The following is a 12,957-nucleotide window of genomic DNA, read 5'->3' on the forward strand; positions in this document are numbered from 1 at the left end:
AGACAAAGGAGAGAAAGGGCAGATGGGACCAGAAAGGCCTCCGGTTCAAGAAGGGGGTGAGAGAACCCAAGAGATGTAGAGGAAGATGCCGAGAGCTGCTGGATGTCTTTTTGCCAAAGGGGCTCATGTCAAAGGGCAGAAAGTCTTCATGTCCGGGAGCTAATGTGAGTGCACTCCTGCGTGCGTGAGCCTGTGTGTACATGCTCCTGCCCATCCTCCTGTCAGCTGTATCTGTGTTTCTTTGGGTGTGTCTGTGGCTCTGAATGTGGGGCTCAGGGTCTCTATGGTTGTGGTCAAGGGTCGCGGACATGTTCTTAGCAGTTATTTTCTTGTCTGTCCAAGTGAGCTTGAGGTTGTGTGGAACTGTATCTGTTAGGGGCCCCCCACTCTGGCTGAGGTGCCCTTATGGTGGGCGCACTGGACGGACAGCAGGTGGCGCTGTCTCCGCTGGGTCTGGGGTGACGTTCCCGCCGCCACCACACACGAGCACTGCCTTGGGTGAAACACACATTGCACTGGGAATCCCGGGACCTGGGTGGGTCCCTGAGTGGTTTGTCACCTGGGACGAAAATGGGGACAGAATGGTCACCCCTTGGCCTGTCCCCTCTGCCTCTCTCACTCTTCTCTCCGTCACTGTCAATGTCTCTGCATCTCTCTCCATCATTCTGCTATCTCTGTCTCTGGGTCTCTTGCTGTCTTGTCCTCCAGGCCTTTCCCCTCTCTGCCTTTACTTCTTTCCCTCTGCTGGAGGATACCCAACCGACCCCCTCCAAGGCCACTCTCGGCCTCTCGTCTCCCCCTCCCCTGCCTCCCAATTCGCCCTGTCCCTCGGTCTAGCGACACCTCTGCAGGTCGCAGATCGCTTCCTCTACGGGACCTGTTGCTCCTCTGGGGTGGATCTGTCCGCGACCTCAGGTCCGGGGACTGGCCGGGCGGCGTGGTGGCGGGGATCCCCGCTCCCACCTCTCTCCCCTTCCCTCTTCCCTCCAGAGACTGAGACAGACGTGAGGTCGTGCGTTTTCAGAGGTTTATTGTCCGTGCTGCAGGGGCGGGCGCAGACAGCGCGCCGGTAGGGCGGGCGGGGGGCTCAGTAGACGCCGGGCTGGGCGGGCTCGAAGGGCTCGGGCGCCCCGGCCAGCTGCACCAGCCGCAGCAGCAAGGCCCCGGCTGGCCCGTCCAGCTGCGTGGCGTTGCTCCGGTCGCTGGCGCGGGCGCGGCGGTGAAAGCCCTCGCGGCAGTCGGGCTCCGTCATGCAGCTCTCTGCGGGAAGGACGTGTGAGCGCGGGCGCCCTGGGGTGGGCGCAGCTCGGGATGCGGGGGCCCACACCCTCCCTGCCGTGCCTGACCCTGCCCCCACCCCGCCGCAGGTCCGCGTCCCCCCACCCAAGAGGTCTGAGCCCGCCCCAGCCCCAGGCCCGCCCCCCCACCCCCGACCCCGCGCACCGTCGTTGCAGCAGATGCCGAAGGCGGCGCAGCGGCCCCCGCTCCCGCACGCCTTCTGGCCGGACTGGCAGGGCGAAGGCAGGTAGTTCTCCTCCTGGCAGCGCAGCGCCTCGGCTGTGCCCACAAAGCAGCCCAGCTCGTCCGCGCAGCAGATGCTGGGCCCGAAGCAGCGGCCTTTGCCCCCGGGGCCGCAGGGGAGGCACTGCGGGGACAGACGGGCGGGGTAAGCGGGAGGAGGGGGAGCCGGGAGTCGGGGGATTGGAGGGGAACCCCGCGAGGCGGGGATGCTGGGATCCAGGTCTCGGAGTGCGGGTGGGACACCGGGGCTGCAGCTTGCAGGCGCACTGGGGCGGGCGTCCAAATCCGCTCAGCACCTTGGTTTCTTGAATGACTTCTCAGTGATAGCCCTCAGCGTCCTCCCCCTCAGCTAGGGACGGGTCTCCGGTGGACTACAGCGTGGGGAGCCCTTCCTCGAGCCTCGAGGCCATCGCTGGTGGGCGCCACTCTTGCAGCTGCCCCACCTTCCCCCACTCCAAACCCTTCCTCCTTCCTCCTCACACTGCTGCAGCTTGAGCCCGGGCCCACCCGCTTCCCCACTACACCATGGAGAGAGGCCCTGCGCATCCAGAACCCCGGCCCTTCCTCCCATTTCCTGTCTCCTGTCTTGCCTTGCCCCTGCCTCCCGCCAAGCTTGACGGCCTCAGCTGGGGCCCTGACCCCCTGCTCAGTCCGCCTGTGGGTGGCAGGGGCCTCAGCCCTAGAGGAGGGCACGGACACCCAGGTGTCTCAGGACCCCAAAGGAGCCTAGCAGGAGGAAGGGAGACTGCGGGGGTTGCCCACTCGGCCACTCTAATTTGCTTAACAGTCGGTTCTCTGGCGCAATGGATAGCGCATTAGACTTCTAGCTGAGTTTGGTGTGGTCTAATTTGCTCAACGGCTCATCACTGAGCCTGCACAGAATTGCATGCACATCGTGATTGGATTTCCTTCAGCTCTGCTGGAAATGGAGGAAACGTCCAGCACTAGAGAATTAGGCCAGGTTCCCAGCAGAACTTCCCCACAGGATGCCCCACTCAAGTGCGCTCAGACCAGAGGCCATCTTCTGTGTGGGGGCCTGGGCGCCTGTGCCTGGGAGGCTGGGGCTGGATGAGGAAAGCCTCCAATGCCAGGTAGGACGGAGCCTCTGCTGCCCCAGCCAGTCCAGATGCAAGAACGCCATGGGCACAGGGGAGGCCATGATGCCCCGTTCTCCCTGATCCAGCCCCAAGCCCAGTCACTGGGGAAGCATCCCTCACTTCCCTGAATCCCTGTCTGGATGGTGACAGTGACCAGGAGCCCCTTCAGCCTCTCCCAGCCTCCTCCAAAGCGTGGTTTCCTCTGGCCCACCCCATCGGCTCCTCTGCCCAGCCATGCCATGCCTCTCTCTTCCTCCCCTACACTTCCCCTAAAGGCTACCACCACCCATGACTTCCCTCTTTCCTAGCCCCTGACCCAGGGTGTCAGCACTGCCCGCTGTGGCAGCCCTGAGATGGCCCACGGTGGGAAGTACCTGTCTCAGCTCCAGGTCGGACATGGCCCTCTTGCCGCCCCTCGGGCAGTTCTGGAAGTAGCATGCGGAGGAGAAGGCCAGTAGGCCGAGGAAGCAGGCGGGCAGCATGGTGTCGGGCATCCTGGTGCACACAGGTGGACCTCGTATGCAGCGCTGCTTGGTGGCTCTGTGCTGCTGCCTCTGCTGGCTGCCTATTTATGTCCGCAGGTGTTCCCTTGGAGGCGAGATGCGGCCGCCGCCCCCTCCCCAGTGGCTCCCCAGGAGCCCACGGTGGCCAGGTCCCCAGCCGTCAGCAGTGATTCAGGCATCTGGGGACACACGTGGGCCTGTCTGTGCAGGGCATCACGGGGGAGGGGTGCGGGCCGCCAGGCTGTCATGGGCCACGGAATGACAGCAATTGCCTCTACTGTGACCGCAATGCTCTGGATTCGGGGAGAGGAACAGACTGGGGGTCACCTGGAGACCGTCTCTGAGCTTTCTGGTTACCCAGAAAGGGCTTAGGGTCCAAGAAGACGGTAAGAGGAACCGAGGGGCTGGGTGTTAGGGGCAGGGACAGGCCCTGGCCTAGGAGCTGTGGGGCAGGGGACAGCCAGGTGTGTGGGGAGGGTTAGCCCTGTGACAACAAGATAAGGGACCAAGAACAGCACAAGCCCAGAGTGGCGAGGACAGGGGCTTTGTACTGGCTGCACCAGAAACGGGAATCCCTGACTTGTGGACAAGGCAGCCTCCGTCGGTTGTGGAGTCAAGGGACACAGAATGAGAAGGACTTGTTCTCACGGGGTAGAGGGGTGGCAGACTGCTGGGGAAAGTGCAAGACATGACACCCCACACCCCCATAGAGCAGGGAATGGGGACTCAGGCCCTGAAACTGGGGGCCTTGGGGACACATTTGGCACATGACCCATCACCCCCTCCCAGGTAGAAACATGAGTGGGAGGAGCTACTATGGGGAACAAGAACTCCATGCCAAGTAAGGTTCAAAGGTGGGGAGAGCCCCAGGGAACCTGACAACTGTTTGTCCCAATTCCTACGCCCACCAGGACCTTAGTATGTGGGGATCAGGGCAGGTACCATCTCAGACCTGGGGTGGGAGTGGGGCCGGGGGTTCTGGGCCTGGGGGAAGGTGCAGGAGGAGCCATAGCTAAACGGACCCAGCCTGAAAAAGCCACTTTTTGTTCCTAATCCCAAGGTGGCAGGTCTAAAGAGGACATGGCCTCTCTCCCTGGGCCACCAGAGTGCCCTGCTGGTCTGGGGCTCAGGCCGGGCACCCTCTGCCTCTCAAGCTGTGTGCAGCCCCCAGCTCTTGCAGTTGCCACAGGCTCTTGGCTTCCTCTCCAGGGTGCAGCCGGATGCTGTGAGGAAGCTCCAGAGGACACAGCAGCCCCATCTCCACCAAGGGCAGGGAGGGGGCCAGCATCCCAGGAGGGGCCGCCTGTACTCAGGCCATGACGTCGGCCTTTTCAGGAATGACCCCTCAGGGACTGCAAGGACCCTTTGAGGGGCAACACTGGGCAGTTGTTGTTGCAGCAACACTGGCTCCCGGTAGCCCGGCTCAGGGTCTGGCCTCTGTTGCTTGAAACTTCATGGCTTGGGCAGCTCACTGAACTTGTCTGTGCCTTACTTTCTGCCGGTGTGAAGTAAGGAAAATCATGGTACCCACCTCCCAGGGTCATTGTGAGGACTGAAATAAAAATAAATTTATTATACAAAAGCTTTAGAGCCAGGCATGGCAGCTCATGCCTGTAATCCCAGCTACTTGAGAGACCCAGACAGGAGGTCAAGACCAGTCTCGGCAACACATAGCAAGACCCCATCTCTAATTTTTTTTTTTTTTTTTGAGACAGAGTCTCACTCTGTCAACCCAGGCTGCAGTGCAGTGGCATAACCTCGGCTCAGTGCAACCTCCACCTCCTGGGTTCAAGCAATTCTGTCTTAGCTTCTCAAGTAGCTGGGATTACAGGCATGCGTCACCACGCCAGGTTAATTTTTGTATTTTTAGTAGAAATGGGGTTTCACCATATTGGCCAGTCTGGTCTCAAACTCCTGGCTTCAAGTGATCCACCGGCCTTGGTCTCCTAAAGTGCTGGGATTACAGGCATGAGCCACTGTGCTCGGCCCCATCTCTAATTTTAAATAAATAAATAAATACTTTTTTTTTTTTTTTCGGAGTCCCGTTCTGTCGCCCAGACTGGAGTGCAGTGGCGTGATCTCAGCTCACTGCAACCTCCAACTCCTGGGTTAAAGCGATTCTCGTGCCTTGGCCTCCCAAGTAGCTGGGATTACAGGCACCCACCACCTCGCCTGGCTAATTTTTTTTGTATTTTTAGTAAAGATGGGGTTTCGCCATGTTGGCCAGGCTGGTCTCAAACCTGACCTTGTGATCCTCCTGCCTTGGCCTCCCAAAGTGCTGGGATTACAGGTGTGAGCCACCGCGCCTGGCCTATAAATACATTTTAAATTAAAAAATAAAAATAGCTTTAAGGCTGGGCACGGTGGCTCACGCCTGTAATCCCAGCACTTTGAGAGGCAAAGGCAGAAGGATCACTTGAGCCCAGGAGTTCGAGAGACCAGACTGGGCAACATAGAGAGACCTCATCACTACAGATAATTTAAAAATTGGTCAGGTGTGGTGGCACATGCCTGTGGTCCCAGCTACTTGGGAGGCTGAGGTAGGAGAATCGCTTGAGCCCAGGCTGCAGTGAGCCATGCCTGAGCCATTGCACTCCAGCTTGGGTGAGAGTGAGACCCTGTTTCAAAAGAAAAGGTAGCTTTAGAAAAGTGCCTGCACCTGGCCTGGCACGGTGGCTCACGCCTGTAATCCTAGCACTTTGGGAGGCCAAGGCAGGCTGATCATGAGGTCAGGAGATCGAGACCATCCTGGCTAACACCGTGAAACCCCGTCTCTACTAAAAATACAAAAAAAAAAAAAAAAATTAGCCTAGTAGGGTGGCGTGGTCGTAGGATCCAATCGTCTCAACTAGCTGAGGCAGGAGAATCGCTTGAACCTGGGAGGCAGAGGTTGCAGTGAGCCAAGATCGCATCACTGCACTCCAGCCTGGGCAACAAGAGCAAAACTCCATCTCAAAAAAAGAAAGAAAGAAAGAAAGAAAAGTGCCTGCACCATTGTAAAGTTGATGAACAGCAGTATTGCATTATTAATGCTGTTATTCTTTTTTTGTTTGTTTGTTTTGTTTTTTGAGATGGAGTTTTGCTCTTGTTGCCCAGGCTGGAGTGCAGTGATGCGATCTTGGCTCACTGCAACCTCTGCCTCCCAGGTTCAAGCGATTCTCCTGCCTCAGCCTCCTGAGAAGCTGGGATTACAGGCACCCATCTCCACACCTAGCTAATTTTTGTATTTTTAATAGAGATAAGGTTTCACCATGTTGGCCAGGCTGGTCTCAAACTCCTGGCCTCAGGTGATCCACCCTAATCAGCCTCCCAAAGTGCTGGGATTACAGGTGTGAACCACCATGGCTGGCCACTGCCATTATTCTTGTTAAGAGCTAGGAGATATTTCCAGAGAGAGCAGCTTCCTGGATTAGTCTAGGGGGGACATTTTCATTCTACTCATGGCCTGGAAACAAGCTTGATCTGAGGCCATTGCCCCGTCGAGACTCCATGGGTTGTGAGGCTAGCTGAGGAGGAGGGAGGCTGGAGGCCTGGCTAAGGTGCCTTGGCCCAGCACCTTACCCCTTCTTCACTGCAGGGGGTTGAGTCAACAACTGAAAACGGATGAGGCCAGACTGACTGAAGGGCCCAAGCCATGGGACAGGCGAGGACCTCTGTGCTGACCAGATCTGTCTACCAGGATCTTCATTCTAAGACTGGCCTCCCACACCAAGGCCCCTTTCTCCCTGGACCCACCTTCTCGAAACCGCCACTGACTGGGAAAAGTCTCTATACTGTGCTGACTGGCAGCATTTCCAACACATCACTCCATATGTCACATGGACCCCCCAGACACCGCATACCCTTCTACATGTCCCTTACAGGTTTCCTTTCCCAACCTACTCTTTACATCTTCTTGGTCCTTTTATCTCCTACATCTCAGCTCATGATCCTGATTCATTTATCTTTTCAAAAGAAAGGAGTCAGTTCCTTCACCAGTTCCTCCCCGCTCCCCTGACGTATACCCTTCATCCACCATTTTCTAGATATGATGATGTCATGACAGATGAGTATTACAAGTTAGATTGCAATTATGCCCTCTGAGCTAAGCCATGTAGTATATTATGATGATCTTTCATCTGTGAACAACTTTTTGTATTCCTTGGAGTTAGTGATCATCTTGGTTTTTCACTTGTGGTCCACCTGCCCTTTTCGTTTTTGTTTTTGTTTTTAGAGATGGGGTCTCACTCCACCTGCCATTTATCCAGAAATCAACATTTATTCTTCAACTCCCTCCACCTGGGCTTCTGCCCAAACCAGCCCATTAAAACTCCTGTTGTCAAGATCTTAAACTACCTCCATATTGAAAAATGTGGTGGTCATGTCTATGTCCTTATTTTACACGATCTCCTAGCAGCATTTGACATGGGTGAACACTTATCCCTTTTTTTTTTTTTTTTTTTTTTTTTCCAGAGATGGAGTCTTGCTCTGTTGCCCAGGATGGAGTGCAGTGGCACGATCTCCGCTCACTGCAAGCTCCGCCTCCTGGGTTCACGCCATTCTCCTGCCTCAGCCTCCCGAGTAGGTTAGACTATAGGCGCCTGCCACCACACCTGGCTAATTTTTTGTATTTTTAGTACAGACGAAGTTTCATCGTGTTAGCCAGGATGGTCTCAATCTCCTGACCTCGTGATCCACCCGCCTCGGCCTCCCAAAGTGCTGGGATTACAGGCGTGAGCCACCGCGCTCAGCCACACTTATCCTTTTCTGAAACACACTTCGTTTGGTTCCAGTGATGCCACACTCTCTTGGTTTTCCTTCTGTTACACTGGATGTTCTCTCTCAGTCTCCTTTTCTGGCTCCTCCTCTTTGACCTTGACTTCTAAATGTTGGAGCATCCCAGGAATCAGTCCTGTGTCCCTTCTCTTCTCTTCCTGGGTGATCTCACAATTTTATATACTTACTACAAGCTAATAATTCCCAATTTGATATTTCCATCCTGGGCCTCTCCCCAAAGAGCCAGATTTATAGTTACAACTGCCCGGTGACACCTCCCCTTGGATATCCAATAGACTTCTCCAACTTAACGAGGTCAACACACAACTCCAGATTCTCAGCTGTTTCCCTGCTCTCTTCCAGGGTTCCCACCTCTGAGATCGCACCACCATCTAACCAGCTGCTCCTCCCAGAACCTGAGACTCACCCTGGGCCTTCTCTTTCCCTCACTCTTGCTTAGTTCTACCTCTAAAATCAATCTCAACTCCAACTGCTGCTTTGGGATCTGAGATCCTGCTGTTTCCGTGTCCTGGAAGATTCCTCTACCCGCACCCTCCCCAGGATTCATTTGATTGGCTTAAATGGCATCTATTAAGAGGAGGCTCCCCTGACTGACCTATCTAGAGCACCCCCCATCTCTTTTATCTTCTGTCTGGGACTATGTTGATGAATTTCATAGCACCTACTGCAATTCACAATTCATTTTTTGTGTGTGTCTATCTTTTTGTGTGTGTATGCCTGTAACCCCTTTAAAATGAAACACCAGGGCAGAAAGGAAGGACTCTACCTTTCATGCTCAGTAGAGTAACCCCACTCCAGGTAGAGGGTATTCAATAAATCATAGAAAGAAGGAAGGGAAGCTCTGAGTACCAGCTTCAGCTCTCCGGTGAGTTCTGTGTGACCCAGGGCAAGTCACACCTGTTCCCAAGGTTATTTACTTGAAGTACTAACCCCACTTCCTGTCCCACTGAGGTCTTAAGGGAATCAGATGACGGTGCTATAAAGGGTTAAGATTTCTGCAATCCTTACATAATAAAACGTTGCAAGCTTCCAGATTAAACCCCAAATGTCAGAATGTTCTATAAAGTACTTCCTTACCATTAGACCACCTTTTCTGAGAAGAGGTAACAGTTAACTAATCTTAGCAGAGCATCTGCCCCGCCCACACCTTCTGTTTCTTATTCCCCCACTGTATGTACCATAGAACATCTCTACTACTGCCAGACAGGGCATGGCCTCATTTTCTTTCTATCTTTTTTCCTTTTTAAATTTTTTTTTGTAGAGATGAGGGTCTCACTGTGTTGCCCAGACTAGTCTCAAACTCCTGGTCCAAGTAATCCTCCCACCTTGGTCTCCCAAAGTGCTGGGATTACAGGCGTGAGCCACTGTGCCCAGCCATTGACTTCATGTTCTTTTTTTTTTTTTTTTTTTTTTTTTTTTTTTTTGAGACAGGGTCTTGCTCTGTCACCCAGGCTGGAGTGCAGTGGTGCGATCATGGCTCACTGCAACCTCTACCTCCTGGGCTTCAGTGATCCTCCCACCTCAGTCTCCCGAGTAGCTGGGACCACAGCACCATGCTCAGCTAATTTTTGTTTTTGTGGAGACAGGATTTCACCACTTTCCCCAGACTGGTCTCAAACTCCCGAACCCAAGTGATGTGCCCACCTTGACCTCCCAAAGTGCGGGAATTACAGGCATGAGCCACCGTGCCTAGCTGGCCTCATTTTCAAACGAACACTGCTGGTAGCAGTAAATACAGCTTTCTCTCTTTTCACCTGTTGGCTCACTGCAACGTCCGCCTCCCAGGTTCAAGTGATTCTCGTGCTTCAGCCTCCCTAGTAGCTGGGATTACAGGCGCTCACCACCATACCCGGCTAATTTTTGTATAGTAGAAATGGGGTTTTACCATGTTGGTCAGGCTGGTCTCGAACTCCTGACCTCAAGTGATCCGCCTACCTCCGCCTCCCAAAGTGCTGGGATTACAAGTGTGAGCCACTGTGCCTGGCCTCCAGTAGTATTTTTAAGAACCCACACAAATGCTCTGTAAACCATGAAGAGGGGAACAAGAGCGAACTGAAGATGTAGAAGCCCAAGACCTGCTTACTGAACTGAATCAAAAAGGATACATTGAGCAGGGATGAGAAACCTCTGAGAAAAATGCTGGGCCTGAGGCGGGTAGGTATGGAACTAAAATGGATCCACTGTAGGGCCAAGTGAAAAAGGAGGGCGGAGGAGGCCTTCTGCTCTTTCCAGACACGCACCTTCAGCTCTTTGCAGACCAAGACACATCTCAGCTGGATTGAAGAGCTAAAATCATCTCAGCTGGATTGAAGAGTAAAATCAGCTGACAAGCCGGGCGTAGTGGCTCGCGCCTGTAATACCAGCACTTTGGGAGGCCGAGGCGGGCAGATCACAAGGTCAGGAGTTCAAGACCATCCTGGCCAACATGGTGAAACCCCATCTCTACCAAAAATACAAAAAAAAAAATGAGCTGAGCATGGTGGCGGGCGCCTGTAGTCTCAGCTGCTTGGGAGGTTGAGGCAGGAGAATCACTTGAACCTGGGAGGCAGAGGTTGCAGTGAGCCGAGATCGCGCCACTGAACTCCAGCCTGGGCGACAGAGTGAGACTCTGTCTCAAAAAAAACAAAAGAAAAGAAAAAAAACCAGCTGACAAGGGCCGGGAAGCGGGGGCGGGTGGCGGGGAGGGGATGCGGGAAGCCAAGTCTCAATATTTATCATATCTCTAGAGGGGATTACATTAAGCTTAAAAGAAATCAGAAATGAAAAGACAATAAAAATTCTTACTTGCAAAAATAACCTAAGTAAAAGGCAAAATAAACGAGGAAAAATATTTTTTACAAACTCGTTTCTATATGGAAAACGTGTACGGCAGCAAGACGTGTAGATTCGCATCTAGGGACGCTCAACCCCAGCTCCAGGTTCCAAATGACGTGGCCTGCCGCACCCGCTGGGGACAATGACTGCGGCCCTGGGGTCCCAGAGACGTTCTCTTTGCTAGACTTAGGGAAGAGCTAGGCCTATCCGCATTCCCAGCCCCCACGTAGCCAGACACCCGCGGGTGCTGAGATGAAGAGTGAAGTCACCAGGAGAGACAGGAAACAGGGCGGGCCTCGGGGACCCGAGGGCTCGGAAGCTCGGGGGCCAGGGTCGAGCACAAATTGGGAGGCGCAGCGCTGGGCGCACGCCCCCCTCGGCCCGGCGGCCCCTAATGAGGCGCGCTGTGCACAGACTGCTAAGAGCGGCATGAGCGCGGCTCCGGCGGCCCCCAGGGCCCCGCGGGTCGGCGCCACCCCGGAGCGCGGCGCCCGGAATCACTTAGCGCCATCAGCCGGGCGGCCGGGCGGGGGAAGCGGCCGATCCAGGCGGCAGCGGAGGGGGCTGCCGCGGAGGCGGCCCCGGCTTCTACGCTCGCCCTTCTGCCTGCCTGACAGGGCCCCGTCTGAGCCCCAGGCCCCAGACCCCAGGCCCAGCGGTGCCGCTCGCCGGTGGAGGAAACGCCCGCTGAGAGGCCGCGCTGCCAGGCGCGTGGCGGTCCGGGGGGCCACGTGTGAGCCTCGCCCTAGGCAGCCAATTGAGGGTTCCACCTCCGCCCAGAGAGACCCCACCTCACCTCTCCAACCTGTGGCGGGCGGGCGGCGGAGGGTTTCTGGGGCGAGTGGGAAGGATAGGCCGCCGCGCAGGGAAGGCTTCCCCGGGGTGTACTTGTTGCTTGTGGACTGGGGACTGAAATTCCGCGGAAAAGGAGACGGGAAGGACACACTTGGCGGGATCAACAGTTTGTGCAGGGATGTGAAAGAGAGAACCCAACTGTGTGTGTGCGTGTGTGCGCGCGCGTGTGTGTGTGTGTGTGTGTGTGGTAAGGCCGTCATACAGGACGCGCGGGCTATGAACATGCTAAACCACAGGCAATAAAAACACGGAGTGTGCGGCCGGGCGCGGTAGTTCACGCCTGTAATCCCAGCACTTTGGGAGGCCGAGGTGGGTGGATCACCTGAGCTCAGGAGTTCAAGACCAGCCTGGCCAACATGGTGAAACCCCGTCTCTACTAAAAATACAAAATTTAGCCGGCAGTGGTGGTGGACGCCTGTAATCCCAGCTACTCGGGAGGCTGAGGCAGGAGAATCGTTGAGCTGAGGAGGCGGTGGTTGCAGTGAGCCAAGTTTGCGCCACTGCACTCCAGCCTGGGCAACAAGAATGAAACTCTGTCTCGAGAAAAAAAAAAAAAAAATCAGAGTGTGTGCCAGCACTGTTTTAAGCCTTTTACATTTATTTTCCTCCTTGAATCACATAAACCCTGTGAAGGAGGAAGTATTTTTATCTCTATTTGCAGACAGGAACTGAGGGACAGAGAGGTTGAATAACTTGCCCAAGGACGCACAGGTAATAAACAGCAGATCTGGGATTCAAACTCAGGCTCCAGGGTCTGTGCCGTTCACCACACTACTGCCTCAAAACCTTAGCAGAGCCAGGTGCTGGAGTCCCAGCTACTCCCGAGGCTGAGGCAGGAGAATGCTTGAGCCCAGGAGGCAGAGGCTGCAGTGAGCCATGATCATGCTACTGTACTCCTGCCTGTGCTGTAGTGGGCTATGCCTAGCTGGCGTCCACACTAAGTTCAGCATCAGCATGGTGACCTCTTGGGTGCAAGGGGACCACCAGGTTGCCTAAGGAGGGGTGAACCGACTCAGATCGGAAATGGAGCAGGTGAAAACTCCTGTGCTAATAAGTAGTGGGATCCTGCCTGTGAATAGCCACTGCGCTCCAGGCTGGGTGACACATCCAGAACCCATCTTCGAAGAGGGGAAAAAAAAAGATTGGGCATGGGGGCGCATGCTTGTGTTCCCAACTACTCGCAAGGCAGAGGCAGGATGATCGCTTGAGCCCAGGAACCAGAAGCTGAAATGAGCTATGATCATGCCACTACACTTCAGCCTGGGTGACACAGTCAGACCCTGTCTTATAAAAAATAATAATAAAAAAATAAAATAAACAAAATAAAATAGCAGTGACTAAACCCCAAGGACCTTTGTAATTTACTATGATTCAAGTTGGGAGGTGGGTGG

The 12,957-nt window shown here is 54.9% G+C and overlaps 1 protein-coding gene across 1 annotated transcript; it reads right to left on the bottom strand.

Annotated features, from left to right (window-relative positions):
• Positions 1–1,012: 1,012 nt before the first annotated feature.
• AVP (arginine vasopressin) lies at positions 1,013–3,857 on the bottom strand. Its single transcript, XM_025400042.1, has 3 exons — positions 2,993–3,857; positions 1,444–1,645; positions 1,013–1,260 (listed from the first exon to the last, which is right to left on the bottom strand). The coding sequence occupies exons 1-3, from the start codon at positions 3,110–3,112 to the stop codon at positions 1,088–1,090; spliced, it is 495 nt and encodes a 164-aa protein (XP_025255827.1). The 5' UTR covers positions 3,113–3,857; the 3' UTR covers positions 1,013–1,087.
• Positions 3,858–12,957: the final 9,100 nt, after the last annotated feature.

Source organism: Theropithecus gelada, chromosome 10 (assembly GCF_003255815.1).
Source record: "Theropithecus gelada isolate Dixy chromosome 10, Tgel_1.0, whole genome shotgun sequence".
In the NCBI taxonomy this organism is placed as follows: Eukaryota; Metazoa; Chordata; class Mammalia; order Primates; family Cercopithecidae; genus Theropithecus; species Theropithecus gelada.